This window comes from Brassica oleracea, chromosome C4, assembly GCF_000695525.1.
Source record: "Brassica oleracea var. oleracea cultivar TO1000 chromosome C4, BOL, whole genome shotgun sequence".
NCBI lineage: Eukaryota > Viridiplantae > Streptophyta > Magnoliopsida > Brassicales > Brassicaceae > Brassica > Brassica oleracea.
The window spans coordinates 14,938,652-14,959,072 of record NC_027751.1 but is presented as its reverse complement, the minus strand read 5'-3'; the positions used below and the strand labels follow the sequence as shown (position 1 = coordinate 14,959,072).

General features: G+C 39.2%; 7 protein-coding genes across 7 annotated transcripts; 4 read left to right on the top strand and 3 right to left on the bottom strand.

Moving 5' to 3' along the window:
• Positions 1-766: 766 nt before the first annotated feature.
• Positions 767-2,343, top strand: LOC106341712. The gene has a single exon (XM_013780410.1). The coding sequence runs from the start codon at positions 1,073-1,075 to the stop codon at positions 1,583-1,585; it is 513 nt and encodes a 170-aa protein (XP_013635864.1). The 5' UTR covers positions 767-1,072; the 3' UTR covers positions 1,586-2,343.
• On the bottom strand, positions 2,265-3,266 carry LOC106341715. Its single transcript, XM_013780412.1, has 3 exons — positions 3,097-3,266; positions 2,863-2,982; positions 2,265-2,608 (listed from the first exon to the last, which is right to left on the bottom strand). The coding sequence occupies exons 1-3, from the start codon at positions 3,115-3,117 to the stop codon at positions 2,492-2,494; spliced, it is 258 nt and encodes an 85-aa protein (XP_013635866.1). The 5' UTR covers positions 3,118-3,266; the 3' UTR covers positions 2,265-2,491.
• Positions 3,267-5,488: 2,222 nt separating this feature from the next.
• On the top strand, positions 5,489-6,479 carry LOC106341711 (alpha carbonic anhydrase 8-like). The gene has a single exon (XM_013780409.1). It carries the CDS (start codon positions 5,740-5,742, stop codon positions 6,391-6,393), a length of 654 nt encoding a protein of 217 aa, XP_013635863.1. The 5' UTR covers positions 5,489-5,739; the 3' UTR covers positions 6,394-6,479.
• On the bottom strand, positions 6,385-10,215 carry LOC106341710 (zinc finger CCCH domain-containing protein 24). The gene is made up of 12 exons (XM_013780408.1): positions 9,611-10,215; positions 9,181-9,273; positions 8,896-9,096; positions 8,730-8,802; positions 8,525-8,657; positions 8,296-8,449; positions 8,005-8,211; positions 7,711-7,887; positions 7,482-7,616; positions 7,291-7,386; positions 6,891-7,198; positions 6,385-6,793 (listed from the first exon to the last, which is right to left on the bottom strand). The coding sequence occupies exons 1-12, from the start codon at positions 10,130-10,132 to the stop codon at positions 6,547-6,549; spliced, it is 2,346 nt and encodes a 781-aa protein (XP_013635862.1). The 5' UTR covers positions 10,133-10,215; the 3' UTR covers positions 6,385-6,546.
• A 418-nt stretch (positions 10,216-10,633) lies between these two features.
• Positions 10,634-11,143, top strand: LOC106338223. The gene has a single exon (XM_013777253.1). The coding sequence runs from the start codon at positions 10,634-10,636 to the stop codon at positions 11,141-11,143; it is 510 nt and encodes a 169-aa protein (XP_013632707.1).
• Positions 11,144-11,183: 40 nt separating this feature from the next.
• LOC106338222 lies at positions 11,184-13,480 on the top strand. The gene is made up of 3 exons (XM_013777252.1): positions 11,184-12,195; positions 13,037-13,191; positions 13,415-13,480. Exons 1-3 carry the CDS (start codon positions 11,184-11,186, stop codon positions 13,478-13,480), a joined length of 1,233 nt encoding a protein of 410 aa, XP_013632706.1.
• A 1,834-nt stretch (positions 13,481-15,314) lies between these two features.
• On the bottom strand, positions 15,315-20,189 carry LOC106341709 (beta-galactosidase 8). Its single transcript, XM_013780407.1, has 20 exons — positions 19,966-20,189; positions 19,514-19,875; positions 19,289-19,384; positions 19,090-19,202; positions 18,902-18,968; positions 18,721-18,813; positions 18,477-18,620; positions 18,306-18,394; positions 18,128-18,233; positions 17,940-18,027; positions 17,717-17,835; positions 17,461-17,625; positions 17,187-17,389; positions 16,988-17,097; positions 16,808-16,908; positions 16,606-16,719; positions 16,422-16,523; positions 16,127-16,338; positions 15,700-16,039; positions 15,315-15,612 (listed from the first exon to the last, which is right to left on the bottom strand). Exons 2-20 carry the CDS (start codon positions 19,676-19,678, stop codon positions 15,505-15,507), a joined length of 2,535 nt encoding a protein of 844 aa, XP_013635861.1. The 5' UTR covers positions 19,679-19,875; positions 19,966-20,189; the 3' UTR covers positions 15,315-15,504.
• Between the last annotated feature and the right edge of the window lie 232 nt (positions 20,190-20,421).

The following is a 20,421-nucleotide window of genomic DNA, read 5'->3' as shown; positions in this document are numbered from 1 at the left end:
CAACCATGATGTATGAGGACAATTCTGTGTGCATTGCTCAGCTCAAGGACGGTTACATAAAAAGTGATAGGACGAAGCACATATTGCCTAAGTTCTTCTTTACTCACGAGCTTCAGAAAGCCGATGAGGTTCAGGTCGTCCAAGTACGATCCAGTGACAATTCAGCTGACCTATTCACCAAGGCACTTCCTACCTGCACGTTCAGAAAGCTCACGCATCAGATTGGGATGCGTAGGCTGAAGGACCTCCACTGAGGTTCATATCAGGGGGAGTAGTACGTGTTGTACTCTTTTTCTTTCATCATGGTTTTGTCTCACTGGGTTTTCCTGATAAGGTTTTAATGAGACAACATTAAGCGTATTACAATCCATGTATGGTTATGGCATCCAAGAGAGAGTGTTATAAATCAATTAGTGGATGTCCATAACCGGTCCGGTCCATAACCGGCACATACATTTAGAGAGAGAGATGGTCCAACCCTAGAGAGAGAGGCGACCGCAAGACTTGGAGAGGAGAAAGAGGCGGCTACAACTTGTCAATTTCCTAATTCATTTATGATTTGTAATCTTTCTTATTATTGTATTTTCATTTATCTCTATTGTAACCCCTATATAAAAGGAACACTTATTCATTAATAATATACATAAACTTACAGTTCTAAATCCTTAAGTTTACAACAAGGGAAACATTTTTTAAAAATTGTTTTATATTAACAAAAAAGTACTTGACTAATAATATATAACATGATATAATGGATGGTGAGAGAGCATCTCGATCATAAAGCCAAACAACAACAAGCTTTGCTAAAACTTCTACTAAAACATAACAATCTGTCAGTTAAAGAAAGTAGAAACACAGAGAGAATAGGTTCAAGCAATCTTCAATTTGGGCCCAACACAGACACAATACAGATGATAATGTGAAGTTGAAGAGTGTGACACGTGAGCAAATGTGTTCTCACACGCGTAAGCTCGCTAGTCAGCCGCCTATCACGTGTCCATCTTTCAACCCTCGACCACTCCCGCTTTTAAGGTAGTTCTTTCTTCTAGACAAAGCAATTTCTCAAAACCTAATGGAGAAGAAGAAGAATAAAAGCGATGAATCAAAGCCGCCATTGATGGCGTTAAACCATGTATCAAGACTTTGCAGAGACGTCAAAAAGTCTCTCGAGTTCTACACGAAAGTGTTGGGGTTCGTGGAGACAGAGCGTCCCGCGTCCCTAGACTTCGACGGTGCGTGGCTATTCAACTACGGTGTTGGGATCCATTTGGTGCAGGCTAAAGACGAAGAAAAGCTACCTTCAAACACGGAGCATTTAGACCCAATGGATAACCACATCTCGTTCCAGTGCGAAGACATGGAAGCTTTGGAGAAGAGGCTCAAGGAAGTGGATGTGAAGTACATCAAGAGGACGGTAGGTGAGCAGGAAGACGCGGCTATCGACCAGCTCTTCTTTAATGATCCCGATGGTTTCATGGTCGAGATTTGTAACTGCGAGAATCTTGAGCTTAAACCGCGTGATTCAGCTGATGCTATACGTCTCCCGGGAGATCGGCACGCGCCTCCTGTTTCTCTCCCTGGCTAGTCGGACCATGCAGATGATACTAGGCTCCCTCAGACCAATTCTTAATACTACTTGGACTCCTTTTGTTTTGTACTTGTTCCTGTTTTTGTCCCAAGTTACTGCTTTCTTAGTTAATGTCGTGACCGTTAGAAACCGTGTTTGAGTTTTTGCTATTTCTTCAAACCCTGAACTGGCAGGAATGAGAATCAAAACAAGAAATTATCACAGGCTAGCAAATATCAACTACCATTTCTTAGTTAATGTCGTGACCGTTAGTATCAATGAACCAAGACACAAACATAAACAATAAGCATAACCTCAAGTGTAAGCCAGAACCCAGAGCTTTTAACCCTATTCCTAACAGTGAGCGTTTGAAAGATTAAAAGTAATTTCAGAGATACTGGGGAATTCCACAGGCTCATCGACTGTTGTCACACCTTTCCTTGAAAGATGTTGGACTAGTACGCAAGCACGGTAAAGATCATACCCTTCCAATTATTTTCAGCCTGGCTTTTGTGCTGATATCATGATGGAGCCACCATATAGCTTAGATTCAAGATTGTTATTTGCTTCACTTTTCTTGAAGCTTGTTTCTAATTTTATTTGACTGTTTACGGCATGCTCGAATATTGATCCTCATTAACCTGCCAATTATAAATCAAATCTAACACAAAACAAATGGGAGGAACTGTCACAGCAATCATTAAGCCAAACAACCAATAACAAACCAAAAGATATTCTTCAGTAAGCACAACAACACTCTGCTCAAGAAAAGTAGAGCAAAACAGGAATACTAGTGTATTCAAGACAACATCACACAACTGAAAAGAATAACACCAACAATACGTAGAGAAACAGGGGGAACAATAGTCTTGTGGAAAGTTTTCAACATTTTGAGCAAACGTATGTTGGTATCCATGTCTCTCTCTACCATTTACGAGAGCTAAGATATTGAATGGCAGGTTCAAAGGTCTGGTCCACAGCTTTGTTCCACACAGATGCAAACTCCATCCGATATTTCTTCCCGAATATGCCTTCTCTCACCTGCAAAAACATCCCACGTTTTTTAACTTACAATTGCAACCTAATGTATGATCTCTAAACTATAACCAGAAACCTACAAATCCAGCTAGACTCTAATATCAGATGCCTTAAAACAACATTTAGCCTTCTCCAGTTCCAAAATTGGTTAGCTAAACCGGAACCGAGAATCTCATCAATCGTGAAATTGAATAAAATCTAGGGATTTGTGACAGAATAGATTCTCGACTCAAAAAAAAAAAAAAGAGGATAACAACCTGAGATTGATCGACGGATTGAGATTTACGATCGGCGACGGATTCATGGATGAGTTTTCGCTGCTCGAGAACGATGAATCCGGTCAAGGCGCTACCCAGCGTGAAGCCGAGAAGACGCTCCTTATACACGAAGAGATACGAATGTCAACAACACATTTACAATAGAGCGAATAGATTCGAAGCAATGAAAATCGATTCATTAAAACCAGGAGTTTAGAGATGAAAGAGGATAACCTGAGCGAGAATGCTGATCATGGTTAAACTCAACCTAGGTTTGATTTGCTCGGAAAGGAAAAGGGATTTTTTCTTTTTGTTAGTTTCTCTCCTGAAGAAAAGAATCTGAGGATGACGAACACGGGTAGGCAGATTGAGTGAGCCAGGTATGGGTTAAGCCGATTTGATTTAAAGCAACTAAAGCTTCTCCAAAGTCCATACATATCAAAAAATAAGTTTTTTTTTTTTTGTTTACCACATATCAACAATAAGTTATACGGAGGAGTCAAAATAGTTTAGATACATTTTAAGAGAAAAATAAATTTAAAGTCAAACCGTTAAACAAAAAAAAAGTTATTTCAGATATTTTACAAATATGCTTTACTGTGTTAACAGAATTAATGTTAAAACTTTATATAATATTTTCTGTTTAAATTTTTAAATTTATTTTATTATTTTATATTTTTTCTAATATTAATTAAATTGTTTTTGTTATTATTTTGGTAAACCGATTTAAATCTAATAGATCCAGATTTAGACTTTAATCGATTACCATTTGATGGATACAAAAATAAATAATGAACAAAGTTTTATTTTTGAAGAATTAGATAAATAAATAAAAATTGGTGAATTTGTTTCTCATAAAAATTGGAGAGACAACTTTTTCTTGACAAATTTCTCTATACATAAAAAGAAAGAATGAAGTGGAACTCATACTCATACATCAATAATTTTCCAAATACTTCAATTTAGTTGATATAAAATTTGAGATATGTTGAAATTTGTGAGTATTCAATCTATTTTCACCTCGACAAGTGGCCAAACTTCTCATTTATTTGGAGGGCCTATCCTAACACGTCACACTGGTCCAAGACTTCCACAGTCATGTTACAAATTACAGTCCATGGTTTAGGAGTTACACACATTCACGATTCATTTTTTAATCAACGAATTAAAGATGTATTAAAAACGAATGAGCGTATTAAGTTGCATAAATACATGCACCAGTGATTTCTTTATAAAGAAACAAGACATGCAGCCAATCCTTTATATATTAATTAAAAAATATTACAACATTTTTTTTAGTAACGTGTCATCATTAAAATGACTTTTAGAATTCTTAGAGAAATATGTTGGCCATCTAAATACTCCCTCCGTTCCTAAAAGATGTATGTCCTGGAAAAAAAAATTGTTTTAAAAAGATACATTTTTTACTTTTTCAATGTATGATTTTATGAAAAATTGTAAGTTTCAAAAAAATTAATGGTGTTTATTGAATTTCTATTGGGTAAAAATTATGAAAAATTGTTATTCACAAAAAACAATGCATATTTAAGAGTTTTCTTAATATATGTGAAAAATCTAGAATGTGCATCTTTAAAAAACAGAGGGAGTATATAATAAGTTTTTTATTAAACTAACCATAAATTCATTATTAATATTTTTTATTATTTCTTTAAATAAAAGTTACATAATTTTCTAATGAGGTTAAAGTATATATGATAATTAATGATTTTGAATAATAAAGATTTGTTAAAAATTAGTCTATCTTCTATCATATTTGTTTAATTTTAAACTATTAAAATAAATTAAACAACATTAACCATATAATAAAAATTTAGATTTTTCTGTATATATTATATTTTGAACTTTAAAAACGACTATAGATTATTATAACTGTTAAAAATCTCAAATTCAAATTTTGTGATCTATGTTTAAAATTTTTGTTATGACAAGATACAAATGATTACAAAATCGAATAAATAGAAAGTCTCATTTAATAGTTATTAAGATTAAAAGCTATATATATATATATATATATACCGTTTCAAATTAAACTATCTATTATATAAAATACATATATATTTTAATTTCAAAATTTTCTTTGAAATATATTTTTTTTTTTGATAAAAGCTTTGAACTTGACAACTTGATTTTTTTAAAAAAATATAATTAATAAAACTATTAATCCCACAATAAAAATTTTGTTATCAATAATTTAAAGTTTTTGCTATAAAAATAAAATTGATCAAAAAACATATAAATAGAAAGCATCATTTAATAGATATTAATATTAAAAATTATATATGTTAATATCATTTAAATTTAATTATATATCTTATTAAATAAAAAAATTTGTTTGGATTAATAAAATTTATTTATATGTTCGCACCAATTTAATGTATATGTAATGCTAGTGGTTTTTTAATTATTCAATATATATTTATTATTTCGTAATATGTAAAAACATATAATACATATAAGAATTTATATATATAATATTCAAGGGTAATGGCAAAGAACGAGTTTTAACCTAGTTTTGAATATTATTGAAGGAGCTTAATTCATTCGACATGGTATGGTAGCAACATCATTAATTAAACAAAATCTAAAAATGACATATCATTAAAATACATACATCTATTTGAGTAATTTGTTAGCTGTATAATATGACAGAAACATTAGAAACATGTATTGATGCATCTTCTCCCCCATTCATTCTCTCCCTCTCCTGGTTCTCCGTAGCTCTCTCCCTCTCTCAAAGAGGCATACAAAGCCAGAAAACATATTCTCCCAACGGCATTTTACAAGAGACGTCTTGATACGACCAAAATTGACTCAGAAGTTTATATAAAAAACGATTAAAGATCGAATCAAAACGCCATGGCCATGGCTAAAATGCTATGTTTCATTGTCATTCCATCATTGTGTCTCCTAAATGTCGAATTCTCGCGTGCACAGGAGGACTCTCCATCACATGCTGCTACCTCACCGGAACGTGAGGCACCAGCGCATTCTCCTCTTCCACCACCGTCTTCTTCTTCACCAGAATCACATTCCTCTCCCTCACCATCTCCATCACGGTCACCGTCACCATCACCATCACCATCACCATCACCAGAAGCGGTTCCCCTTCCGCCACCAGCTTCATCACCAGATTCTCCACCACCATCTCCTCAGCAGGAACCTCCTTCCCCATCTCCATCATCTCCTGAACCAGCACCTGCTCCTGCTCCATCAGACGATGATGCCGATGATGATTCAGAGGAGGAGACAGAGAATTTCCCTTCTCCGACCCCATCTCCTGCGCCCGCGGAAGAGGGTGAACCAGAAGACATCAAAGCAAGCGAGGATGGTGAATTCGAGCAAGAGGAAGGCGAAGATAGAGGGATGAGTGGATGGAAGAAAGCAGGGATCGTCATTGGAGCGTTACTTGGAGTTGGAGCCATTGCAATCGGAGCTCTTATTTACAAGAAACGACAAGATAACTTAGCCAGGGCTCGTTACACTTACTTTAACCAATCAGAGTTTCTTTAAAAAGCCTCCTCTCTTGTCTTTTTGAAAAAAGAACATATACTAAAAAATCCTTACATTGTGTTTTGTTTTAATGTAAAAAAACCACAATAGATGTTTGCATTTGGTGATACATGATGAATCTTTGTCATCTCTTATACAAAAAAAATAGTTTTATTACCTATTGAGTAGCATTACCATCTCGCAGTGGTCGGTGTGAGGGAAAAGGTCAACGGCCATGGCTTTGACAGGCTTAAAAGGCTCAGAAGCAGGCATTTTCTTGGCTCTGTGTCGAGCCAAAGCGGCGGTTCCCATCTTGCTCTGTCTTCGGTAGCCTTTGTTCTCCTGACCCGTTTTCTCGAAAGACGGCGTGCAAAGCTCTATTGCGTTTGCCACTAGCGTTTCAGGGTTGCACGATATGTACCTGTTAGTACCAATGCCATTGAAAAATAATCTGGTGTTAGGATACATAAACAAAGTAACTTGAGTTGTGTTAAGTGTTTTGGGAGAAGGAAACTAACACAAGCGTCTTCAGCCGTGGATGGGTTCTCAGGGCTTTGATTACATCTGGATGAAGTCCAGGACGAGGTGGATCCACTATAGCAACTACGTTTTTGAACTGTCGTTTTGTAGATCGTTCCGTCTCAGAGGAGTCCTTCTGCTCAGTCTTTTGAACTTCTTGAATGTTTGCAGGAGGTGCATCTTCTGAGTTTGAGATTTCTTCTGCTGAGGAAATTTGTTTCTCAAGATCACCACTTAGAGGTTTGGCTTCTTCAGTTTCAGACACATCTAGGTATTCTGTAAGTAGAGAGCTCATCACATCCTCTGCCTGTAAAAATTAAAGCCAACGAATCACCACCATGAAGAAGAACCATTGATTAAGATAAACGAAACCAACATATGTTATCGTCAAACACATGCCTTTGAACATATGAACTTGCAGTTGCTTATGCCATTGATCTTTGCATTCCGCTCCGCATCTGATACAGCCGAAGCGTTCATTTCTATGCCAATCACCTGTAAGAAGAGCCAAAGATGTTTAGTAACCGAACCTACCCACTTTCATAGTTTTGTTCAACCATATCAGCAATAACGAAAGGATTGAGTATTACCATGCCAACACGATGTGCCAGCGTAAGACCAATTGTTCCGGTTCCACAACATACATCAAAGAGCAAAGTGTCAGGACCAAGATCAGCCCAATCTCCGGCAAGTGAATATAACTTCTCCGCGGCGCATGTATTAACCTGGATCAATCATTTCGAAATCTATTACAACAACCAACACCACTTTCACCAAATCATCCTAAAGATCCATCGACCCTGAAGATTCAATTATCACCTGAAAGAACGCTGTTGGGGATATGCTGAACCGAAGGTTGTTGATGTGATCGTGAATCCGAGCTTCAGTCAAGACATTGGTGGATTGGTCCTGATGTGTTCCATTATCTGACACTGGAATAGGCAGCAACCGTAGTGGACAATCTGGTGGTGCAACGTTTGATATCCCTACGTGATCCTGAGCAAAGAAACCACAGATATAGTGAAAATGATAAAATTGGACTATAGAGAGATACTAAAAGTGTATTCTACAATTTTTGTTTTGGATTTAATAAAGAAAGGATAAGTAATTTACTTGAACAACTAATACAGTGAGAGGAAGAGGTGGAGAGCTTGCTCTAGCTCCTTCAGCAAATGCTTTTGCCATTTGTTCAAACTCAGTCGCCACTTCTGCCTCGTCAGTATCCGTAGAACAAACCTGAACCATAAGCATAACCTCTGCAATTCTTGAATCGGCATCTTCATCACTTGAAACCACACCAGGTTTGCTCCCTTCTCGAACCTAATACGTTTGAGCCAGGTGAAAACAAATACCGAATTAGGTAAGTCATGCTAGAGCTATATAACACAACAGCAATACACATACCGTCAACTGTCGCCAGAACCCACAGCTTTTAAACCTATTCCAAACAGGGAGCCTTGATTTTTCTAAGAAACTCTGAAAGATCGAAGCGTAACGGCAAGCAAGTTTCGAGATATTGGGACAGTTCACAGCTTCCTCCACTGCTGTTACACCCGCACTGGTGAAAGATGTTGCATTAGTTCTTCCCATGACTATGAAAACAAAGTCTCAGAGAAGAAAGTACTGTATATACCTAAAATTTCCGAGCATGAATCCGACAGTTAACTTCCCCTCAACGGAATATCCAGTTGAGAACTCACACTTGTTCCTGTAACCATTCACAAGCGGTGATTCTATAATGCCCTCGAGCTTACATGAAAGACCACCTAAAATGATTTAACGTATGAATCAAAAGTCTAATCCAATCAAAATGGAGATCAAAAGTATAGTGTTATTACCTATTTCTCTAGACTGAAGGACCCATTCTGGAAGTGATTTTCCATTAGGACAAGCTTTACGCGCATTCCTCGTCTGCCAATAAAATACATTTCCAACAAAAAAAATCATGAGGCTACTAAAAGCAATCGCAGAAGATATGAAAGAGAGTATGAGAAAGTTCCTGACAAGTTTTTTCAGCATTTGCGAGATAGAAGCCTTCTTCTGTTCAAGCTGGTCCGCGTAAGACAGGTCTGCCAAGGGAGTCACGGCTTCGCGGGCGCTTTTGAGTTTAGCAGCCGGATTCTTCGCTCCGTTCTTGTCGAATGTACGGGGAAGGACATTAGCAATCTTCAAACTCTTGTTATTCACATTTTTGCCTTCCAAAACCTGCATATATTCAACAGACTTTCAAACAGCAAAAAGAGAGAAAACTCATATCTCGATAAAACTCGACAAAGGAAAGAAAAGCACCTCGACGCCGTTTTTCAATTGTTCTGCATTCTCAAAGGTCAGGAAACCAACCATCATTCCTCGTCTTTTCTTCGCAAACTTGTATTCAACTCCCTAAGAAATGAATGAATCAGTCACTCAATCTATACAAAGATCTATTCAACTACACTAACATTAACCTAGAAACTAAATAAAAGGGCTAAAATATCATTCTTTACTATAAAAAAAAAAACACTAATTCAAGGGCTATGTATCAGATCTTAAAGGCTAAAAATTTACTCTAAGACAACTAATCAATGATTATGTTTGCGATCCTAAAAACTAAAAAAAATGACTCAAGAGAACTAATCAATGGGTATGTTTGAGAACCTAAGAACTTAAAGACTAAAACTTTACTTAAGAGAACTAATCTCAAAGGTTATGTTTGAGATCTTAAAGACTGAGACTTTACCTGCTCTCGGAGAAAGGTCTTGATATCATCTGATTGCCATTTGGTAGGTAAATGCACCAAACATTTACTCAGCGACAGATCATGAACACCTCCCTCTTCACCATCGTTATCATCCATCATCTCCTCCGTGAACATAACGTCGCCCACTTCTTCTTCCTCCTCCGCGGATTTCTCCGACATCATCTTCACCTTCTTACCGCGCTCGGAGGTCGGATCCCACGTGTTATCCGGTTTCTGACGAAGCTCTTTCTCGCCGTGGGCGTACTTGCACGCGTCCCCGTGGCTGCACGAGCCCTGGCGTCTGAAGTAGGAGCAGAGGCTCGTCTTGAACCACGGCGAAGGAGTGGAGGATTCGAGATTGGTGGTCTTCTCGTCGTCGTCGTCGTCGCGCTTACGTTTCTCCCCTACGGCTTCGACGTCATTGGAAGATGGGATTGGGTCGATGGGAGTGGTGTCGGATGGAATCTGGTATGTTAGGGTTTCGGCGGCGGAAGGGAGCTCGTCGACTGAAGATGACGTCATTTGAAGTGGGCTTGTAGAGACGATGGAGAAACGGTTAGGGTTTTTAGTTGGAAGTGTGAGGAGTTACCAAATGTTATTAGATTCAGACCACAAACCCTTTTTAAAAACTCGAATTGAACCGACCGGTCCAACCGTGACTCTTTTAATTACCCTAGTTCAGTTAAGGCGACTTTAACCAACAACAACACTCGGCAGGGCCAATAAGGTAATTGCTGAGCATTTGTTCCTGAGAGTTAAAGAGGATTTGTAACTAAGAGCAGTGCTGGATTACTGTTGTAACATAGTAACATATGTCTCGTCCTATTTGCTCTTACTGTGTGAAGCGTTGTCCCCACAGGATAGTTGTCCACGAAAGAATATCTATTTGAATTAGTCCATTACATATATTTCAGTTCCATGATTCTCTCCCATATGTTAGGGATTTTCTCAAACTGTAAATGTCTTATATACGCCATCCATTGTACATTGTTAATCAAGTGAATATTCAGAGACTTTTATGGTATGAGAGCCATCTCTCTGATCCGATTCTTTTTCTTTATCGTAATCTACCTTTGCTTTTCTACGCCATCGACGGCTGCCCCACACACCACGACCGAGAGAGCCTACGGAGTTACGAACATTAAGACACACATACCGCTTGTCCTTGATCTAGACGAGTGCAACTACGATGCGTGGAGGGAGTTGTTCCTGATGCACTGCCTCACCTTCGATGCTCTCGGCCATCTTGATGGAAGCTCTACCCCGACTGATGACAACGACGCCGCCTGGCACAAGCGAGATGTGATTGTTAAGCTTTGGCTGTATGGAACGATTGCTAAGCCGCTGTTCAAATCCACTTTCAAGAAAGGTGGAACCGCTCACGACGTTTGGGCTCGGATTGAGAATCAATTCCGAAACAATAAAGAAGCTAGAGTCATGCAACTGGACAACGACCTTCGCAACAAGGAGATCGGAGAACTATCCATTAACGAGTACTGTCAACAACAAGTCCACTGCCGACCTGCTCTCTAACCTAAACGCCCCAGTAGCGGACAAGACGCTTGTCATGTACATGTTGAATGGTCTCAACGACAAATTTGACTACATTCTGAATGTGGTCAAACACCAGAAGCCATTTCCCTCATTTGATGGCGCGAAGAACATGCTAGAGATGGAGGAGTCTCACCTCAAAAAGATCCACAAAGTCACCGCAACTCACAAAGATCATTCTTCTTCTTCAACGGTGCTTGTAGCTACAGATCAGCCCAACCTTGCGCCTCAACAATACAACAATCGGAGGAATAACTCAGGTCGTGGTAACAGACGAGGCAATCGCAACAAGGGACGCTACAACAACAACAACTACCATCAGCGTCCCAACTACAACAACTGGGGTTCTCCACCACCATGGTATGGCTTCAACAACTGGTCGCAGCAGCCACAACAATCACCAGCTCCATGGAAAATGCCTCCTCACATTCAGTATGCTCCGCGGCCCTATACATTACCAGCTCAGTGTCCTGCTCCGGCTCAAGCCCACTTGACTGACGCCAATCTCGTGCCAACTACGGACTTTGCGGAGGCGTTCAATACAATGACGCTAGCGGACCCTTCACAACATGGATGGTTCATGGACAGTGGTGCAACCGCACACTTAGCTTCATCGTCAAGTATACTTCACTTTTTTTTTAATACGAACACCGGAAGGTCTGTCATGGTCGGTAATGGTTCGTCTATACCTATATCTTCTTCTGGCAATTCCATTATTCCATCTCAGACTCGTCCTTTACATTTAAAAGACGTCATGATTGCTCCTAACATTATTAGAAACCTTGTCTCTGTTTGTCGTTTCACCACCGACAATCGGTGTTCTGTTGAATTTGACCCATTTGGCTTTTCCGTGAAGGATCTGGAAACTCGGAAACTCTTACTCCGCAGTGACAGTACAGGTGATCTCTACCCAGTGCCCTCTCATCTTAATAAATCAATGGCACTTGCGGCTATCACCAAAGAATCTCCTTCAACGTGGCATAAGCGTCTTGTTCATACGAACAACAATGCTCTTAATCTTCTTATTTCTTCTGGTTTCATTTCATGTAATAAAGACAAAATGTCATTTTGTTGCAATGCTTGTCAAATTGGGAAACACATAAAACTTCCTTTTCAGAAATCTATCACTCAAAGCAATAAACCTTTTGATCTCATTCATTCTGATGTATGGACCTCACCGGTTCCCAACATTAGTGGTTGTCGCTATTATGTGCTCTTTCTTAATGATTTATCACATTAATTATGGGTTTATCCAATTCGCAAGAAGAGCGATGTTTTCTCAAAATTCTTACATTTCTCGGCTTATGTCAACAACCAATTCAAATCTCCAATCAAATCATTCCAGTGTGAAAACGGTGGTGAATACGACAACTCCCTCTTTCATGATCATTTTGCTCGTAATGGCATAACTTTCAGATTCTCATGTCCCCATACCTCTCAAGAAAATGGAAAGTCTGAAATAATGATATGTACTCTCAATAATGCGATCAGGACACTCCTATTCCAATCTCATCTTACTCCTTTCTATTGGACGAAGGCACTTCATGTCGCTGCTCATGTCCTCAATATCTTGCCTTCTGCTTCTGTGGGTAACAAAATTCCACACTCGGTTATATATAATCAATCTCTTTCTTACTCTCATCTTAAAATATTCGGTTGCCTTTGTTTCCCGAATATACACTTCTACCACAAACAAGCTATCACCAAGATCCACTCCTTTCTTGTTCCTTGGATACCCTCTTCATCACAGGGATTATAGGTGTCTGGACTTGAAAACAAATAGGATAATCATTTCCAGACATGTGGTATTTGATGAAAATTCTTTTCCTAAAGCAGAAAAAGTTTCTCTTAATCCTCGTGTGTTTGATTTCTTAGAAACAGATAATCCTTCTAAAGTGTTCCAGGATATTCTCCTAGCACCTCAGCCAACCGAGTCAGTCTCTGTTCCTCCCAAACCAACACCTGCGACGACAAATAACGCTCCCTCTCAACCTCCAATACCGGTCCAGAGGATGACTATGGGGAGTCAGGTTGGGGTTCATAAGCCCAAGAAATTTTTTTCCTTATATACTTCTTCTTTGTCTAGAATTCCCACGAGCCACCAAAAAGCTTTACTTGATCCGAACTGGAACCCATCTATGACAGACGAGTACGATGCTCAGATTAAAAATAAGACTTGGAGTTTAGTACCTAGACCTTATGGAGCTAACATCATTAACTCTTTGTGGTTGTACAAGCATAAATATGATGCAGATGGAATCCACAGGAGACACAAAGCTCGCTTGGTCGCCAATGGCAAAACTCAACAGGCTGGAGTAGACTAGGATGAGACTTTTGCGCCAGTAGTAAAGCTGGCCTCCATAAGGACGGTTCTTAACATTGCAGTTTCGAGAGATTGGGACATGAGGAAACTCGACGTAAAAAATGCTTTCCTCCACGGCACAATCTCTGAGACGATATATATGCATCAGCCCCCTGGTTTCGTCGACAAAGCAAATCCACACCATGTCTGCAAGCTCAACAAAGCTCTTTATTGGTTAAAACAAGCACCCTGTGCTTGGAATGCATGGTTTGCTTCTTATCTGACCAGTCTGGGGTTTGTGTCAAGCAAATGCGATCCATCTCTCTTTGTGTATCGCAGCGACCGTGGACTTGTGTACTTACTACTTTATGTAGACGATATCGTTCTCACAAGGTCTTTTATCATAACACAACTCAAACGTGAATTCCCTATTACAGACATGGGACGTCTCAGCTACTTCCTCGGCATTAAAGTGGAGTACAACAAGTCAGGCGTCTTAGTCTCACAAAAGCAATATGCAACTGAGATACTAGCTAGAGCGGGTATGTCTGACTGCAAACCGGTATCAACGCCTGTGGATGTCAATTCCAAAATGTCTGCTGAGTCAGGTGATCGAATCAAGAACCCAACAGAGTACATAAGTCTCGCAGGTGCCCTTCAATACCTCACCTTCACACGCCCTGACATAGCCTACGCCATTCATGCATGACCCGTCGCCATTCATAGCACATGAGTGCCTTACGTCGCATCCTACGATACATCAAAGGCACCAGCCCTCTTGGCTTCAAATATTCAAGTCCTCACTCAACACTCTAACTGCATACTCAGATGCGGATTGGGCTGGATGCCCCGATACTCGCCGATCAACCTGCGGTTATGCCGTGTATCTCGGCGACAATGTCATTTCCTGGTCCTCGAAACGTCAACAAACTGTTTCTAGATCAAGTGCGGAAGCAGAGTACAAAGGGATTGCCAACGCTGTTGCAGAAACTTGCTTCCTACGGAACCTCCTGCTCGAACATCACTGTCCCCTTTGCACAGCTACACTTGTGTTTTGCGATAACATTAGCTTGGTCTACATGTCTTTGAACCCAGTCAAACACGTACTAAACACATCGAAATTGATCTTCATTTTGTCAGAGAAAAGGTTGCATTGGGTCAGGTGAAGGTCATTAACGTTCCATATGCGCTCCAATACGCAGACATATTCACTAAGGGCCTTCCGACATCTCCCTTCACCGACTTTCGATCCAGTTTGACCGTCCGCTGCGCCAACGATCATACCGCGGGAAGGTGAAAGAATATGCCGATATTCTTGCTATTTGAATTAGTCCATTACGCATATTTCAGTTCCATGATTCTCTCCCACATTATAGGGATCTTCTCAAACTGTAAATGGCTTATATACGCCCTCCATTGTACATTGTTAATCAAGTGAATATTCAGAGACTTTCAGTCCAATGCTCTAGACAAGGCTGATCCTGCGCCAAATCGGATAAAACATTCGCCTCAAGCCTGCAAATTTTTTTATATAAATAGGCCTCTAAATTTGTAAAAAAAGAAAATTTGGTTTCACCTTAGTCATAGACATTGCTGGTTTCTTCTCTTGTGACCGGGTTATGCTCGTGTCAGTGTCTATTTTTTTCACATTTGATCGGAACACATGATTTTTTTTTTCAGTTTTTCGTGCTTGTCATTTAGATTTGCGAGTGTTACGCCGTCTATATTTGAGCTAAATTGGTCTTTGGTTTTCTTAGTGTTGTTTGCTTAACTCCAGGAGCAAAGGATTCATAGAAGTTCACTGATCTTGAGAAAGTTTCAAGTAGTAATCAGTTATGGCTAATAAGTATCTTGATACAACATTTTTTGTGTAAACTGTAACGTGTCTACACTCTAGAGTAACAATAGCAACCAGCAGAGAACTTTAATTCCTGCCAAATTTATTTGAATTGACGACTTCATATTATCATCCATTTCATTTGCTTTATTTTAAACAATTACATTTCATATCAAATCTGCGGAGGTAAAAGGAACATGTAACTCATGCACAAGCAGCTTCCACAGCTAAGCTCTTGACGACGCCACGACAAGGCTCTCCAAAGACTCTCGTCGATACTTCAACTTTGCAACTCCTTGATCCAACACATGCCTGCCACACATGAAAAAAAACTCCAACTATAAATAGGAAGTAGTCAAAGTCATAGACAGAGAAGAAACAAATTAAATGTAAACAAACCTTTTGAACGACGGAGAGAGATCGGGCGCTACTGCACCGGCCGTGGCTAAAACTACCGCAAGTACCTGTGGGTGTACCGAAGCTTGCAAAGTTTATAGAAGATATCATCTGAGTGGAGACGGGACATTTTAACGAAAGAACCGGACTGGTTCTGTTTGAGAATTTGAAGTCCGAAGTCCATGTGTCCACAGGAGCTGGATGAGACTGTGACACCTTCAAACACAAGTTGCTTCCTGTGTGTTTAGTTGCAAACGATATCTTCGTCGGGTCTCCACCCATTTCTTCCAACAGAACAAGAGTGTTCCCGCTTGGTTTTATCCACGAGCGAGGCACGTGATACCTGTACAAACCAACAATGGATATCGTTATTATATAACTCAGGTTTAACGAATCAGCTGAGATAGATGTAAGATGGTTTTGTACTTACAATGTCTGCGAAGGTTTTCCACAGTTCTTGAGACATTTGTTATTGCGGTAGGTTCCTCTATAGTTGCATGACCCTACGCAACCATCGGCTCGTGCAATACTGGTCGGCCAGTACCGACCTATGCTCTGTCCGTTCACCCACGCAATGCCTTTTCCTGTGCCTGTGAAGTCTATCGCTACTGGATCACTCCCAGAAGGAGCGTCAAATGTTGTCTGAGAAACATAACAAGATATTGTTAGAAGGGCGACAAGAAAATACAATAGTTCTTTAAAGCATAACAAGATATTATCTTCACCTTGTACCAAATTAGTGGCTGGCTAGTGGGCAAAGGAGACTTTGAAATCCATTCAGAAGAATCTCCACTTCCTAATCCTGTGTCTTCCCCTTTGAGTCCTACCTATAAATCAACCGCCGTTACAACTTGAAAAAAGTAAGAGGTATGACAATAGATTCTTGTCGTTGATCAAAATGCAACATACCTGATAAGTCCACTGCTGTGATGACAAATCCATTGAGCTACCAGTTTTGGCGCTTTTAAGTGACACAGGACCGGTGATTCCTGCTCCAATTATGTCAAAGAAAGCTCCATAGTTCTGAGGAATAAGTTTAGCTAAATAGGTTGAGTCATTCATGCCCTGTATAAACATTTTGTGTAGTAATGTTTTGGTGATTAGAACCTACCGCAAGCCCTACGGTCACACTAAGAAGATCAATTGTGTTCTTCCCAGTTACAAGATTAATTGGGATGTCCAAAGAAATCTTCGTCCTGCCATTTCCACTTCCTACAAACCAAGAATCAATGCTACTCAGTTGCAATATTCACTTCATCTCCTTGTGAAAACTTAAAAGAGTAATATTCACCTGCAAGTTTTCCATTTATAAAAGCATACACCACTTGGCCTATGGATTGGATGTGAAGGACGGCTTTAGATCCTTCATCAAGGAAAGTCTCATCGCCCTTAATATCCATCCTGTTTTACATAATACATGCTAAAACCTCTGCTTTTTGTAAGAAGAGAAGGTCTTTAAAAAGAAAACGGCTCAGGCCTACTATATATACCTCAGTGAGTACCACAAGTAGTCGCTTTTATCAGCTGTAGTGTTAATCTGCTCCAACAATCCAGGTTTCACGAATGCATCATCCTTGGATATTCCAATAGTTTCTTTAATGTAACTCCATTGTGATCCTAGTTCCGCAGATGAACCACCATCAGGCTTTAATGATTGACGAGCAAATGTGGTAGACTCGGTGGCAGAGTTTATCTACATATTCAATATTGGTATCAGAAGTTGCCATGTGGAATAATGTTTAAAGACATTCTAATGAAACAGACCTTTGCTGTGTTGAAAGCTACATTCTTGCAATCCGGCAAGATGCTAACGGACCATGCAGGCAAGCGATATGATTTGCCATTGAAAGTCACAGTTGCATCAGATTGTGTGCCGATATTTGCAAGAAAAGCAGCGCATGATCCAGTTGAAGTTTTGTATACAGCTGCCTGTGAAGTCAAATCATATAATGTGAAATGATTCAATCAAAGAATGTTGCAAGAAGTGGAGTGACATTGAAGTTTTATTGTTGTTTGTTACCTCCAAATTTGAACCTAACGAAGTAATTTTTGGATCAGTAGCAATCAAGGCGTCTTCACAAAGCTTGATAGCCTTGTGTAGATCTCGCAAATGTCCCCATTTTGGCTGTCTAAGAAGTCCTGCAACAACAACAAAAAAAAAATCAACATCAAGAGATAAATTCACAGACAACTACAGATCCAAGAAGAAAAGAAAGACATGTCCAGTGGTGGAGAGTCCTCACCATACTCATCAATGGGAGCATCATAGTCATAACTAGTAGAGATTAAGGGTCCTCCACTTGTTCTTTCAAAGTTTGTTCCACCGTGATACTGAACATGACAAAACCAAAGTAAATAAGTAAACATTGTAACAAGAAAGTAAAACATAATAGAGAAAACAATTGGCTTCTTATGTTTCAAATTCAGTTACCATGTAATAGTTCTGGAAAGTTCCACCTCGTTGAAAAAACCGTGCGACCGCAAATGCAAGATCTTCAACTGGCCTGTAAGGGGTAGGTTCTCCAAAACCAAGGAACCTAGTCGTCCCAGATATACAAGAAAGTGAGTTAAATGCAAACTCAGGTACAGTAAAGAACCAAGAGACTCACCATCCACTCCAATTCTCGGTCCACATCTTAGGTTTGTTGTTTGAGTTGGGAGTAAACTGGTCGCAGTAGAAACCGTTGCATGTGTTGATCTACCAAGAAAAAAAAATTAAGAATGTTTCAATCAAACACTTACATATTTAAGGAAATTAGTGGAATGTTCAGGAAACTGACAATGGGATCAGGAGCATCTCCTTGTTGGCACATGTTCCAGGGTACACCAGTGTCTAGTGAAAGAGCCATAGAAGCAGACCACTTCATATAACTTTTACCAGCAGCACCATACTCTGAATCAATATTCCCGTATTCATTCTCAATCTGACATCCAAAATCATGAAAACAAAAAAAAAAACAATTGAGAAAATCATGAGAAATGTTACAAGTAGTAATGTGATCAAAAATTCTTCACAGAATAAACCTGGGATAGAATGATTGGGCCTCCTTGCGATGCAAATAGCTTTTCTTGCTTCATCAGATCAACAATCTTGGCAGTGAACCGCTGCATTTCCGCCTGCAAACACATACAAACCATCATACATTTGTTCACATAATAAACAAGAAGAAATAAATAAAGACAATCACAAATAAGCTAACTATACCTTAAATGGTTCATTGTCAGTTCGAAACTTAATTCCAGGAACAAAATGCAACCACACTGGAAAACCTCTGTTCCACAAAATCCCCCATTTAAAAAAGAAGAAAAGTGACTCAGTCAACTATTTTTAATAGAACCCCTAAAATTAATCAAAAACAGAGTGGTATCCAGAAGAAAACCACATTTTATTACCCGTAATTCCATTCTGCGCAAGCGTAAGGACCAATTCGTAGATGAACATAAAGACCAGCTTTAGCAGCAAGCTTCACAAATTTTACTAAATCATATCTTCCTTCAAAATTATACTGCAAAAATAATTTCACCCCAAAAATATTAAAAAATAGAGTTCGGACAAAAGAATCAAAAAGCACAAACCCAAAACAGAACCGACCTTGTTCTTCTCAGGCTCGTGACCATTCCAGAACACGTATGTCTCTATAACGTCCAAGCCACCGTCCTTTGATTTCTGTATAAGGTCTGGCCACATCTACACCAAATATCCAAAAATAAAAGTTCAGAAAAAAAAAATACAAATTTCTAAAAATATATTATTATAAGTAAGATTTATGTATATACGTAGCCGTATGTATGTATAGATGTGTAACAGTGTAGTTACCTCAGGAGTGCTACGAGGATAGTGAATTGAGCCAGAGATCAGAATCTTCCTTTTCCCGTCGATTACAAGAGCACGGTGGTCATACGTCACAGTTGCCGCCGTTGCGGCCATCACTATCACAAGAACAAGTAGAGAAACAATCTCCACCTTCTTTCCTCTTACCATTTTCGCTGCAATTATTCAAGATCGATACGATTTCTTGATTTACTCCTTTTGGAATCTATATATAAGCTAGAAAATGGCTTGAAGAAACAGATAAGGATCCTCTTTTGCTTTTTTTCTTCTTTTTTTTTTCGCTTCAGCTGTTGCTTTGCCGCTTTGTGTTACTGCATTTTCTACTTCTTGCTTCCGATGACAATCAACTACACAGATTTATAAAAAAAATATTCGATTAGAAGATAGACATTGGATTGCTTTCTTGATGATTTATATGGATAAGCTCTGATTATTACCGCATTGTTTGCGTATTCTAGGGAAGAAAAAATGGCGTTACGCAGGTGACTGATAAGCTATGCGTATACGTTTTGCATCGTCGTCGTCGTTTGGATTTTCTTTGAGAATAATGGCGGGGGAGGGGGAGGTTTAATAAAAAAAGGGATTAGTATGTAGTTATTAAAGTTTAATTAAGGTTTTGTAGAGTGACGAAGACGCGCTTATAGTAGCCTAGGCACGAAGCAAGTTATATAAAGGCGTTGTTGGGAGAGAAAGAGAGCGAGGGTGGGCAACGATCCAGTGCTTCTCAGAGTTGTCTGTTACAGTGGACCCGTGATTTATTAGTTTGAAAGAAGGGAGACACGTGGTGGTTACTGGTCGAGAAAGTCACCGGAAAATGATGGGACGAAGAAAGATGTTAACTATAACTTACGAGGCCTTCCTTGCCCGTTTTGAGTTCGAATAAAGCGACTATT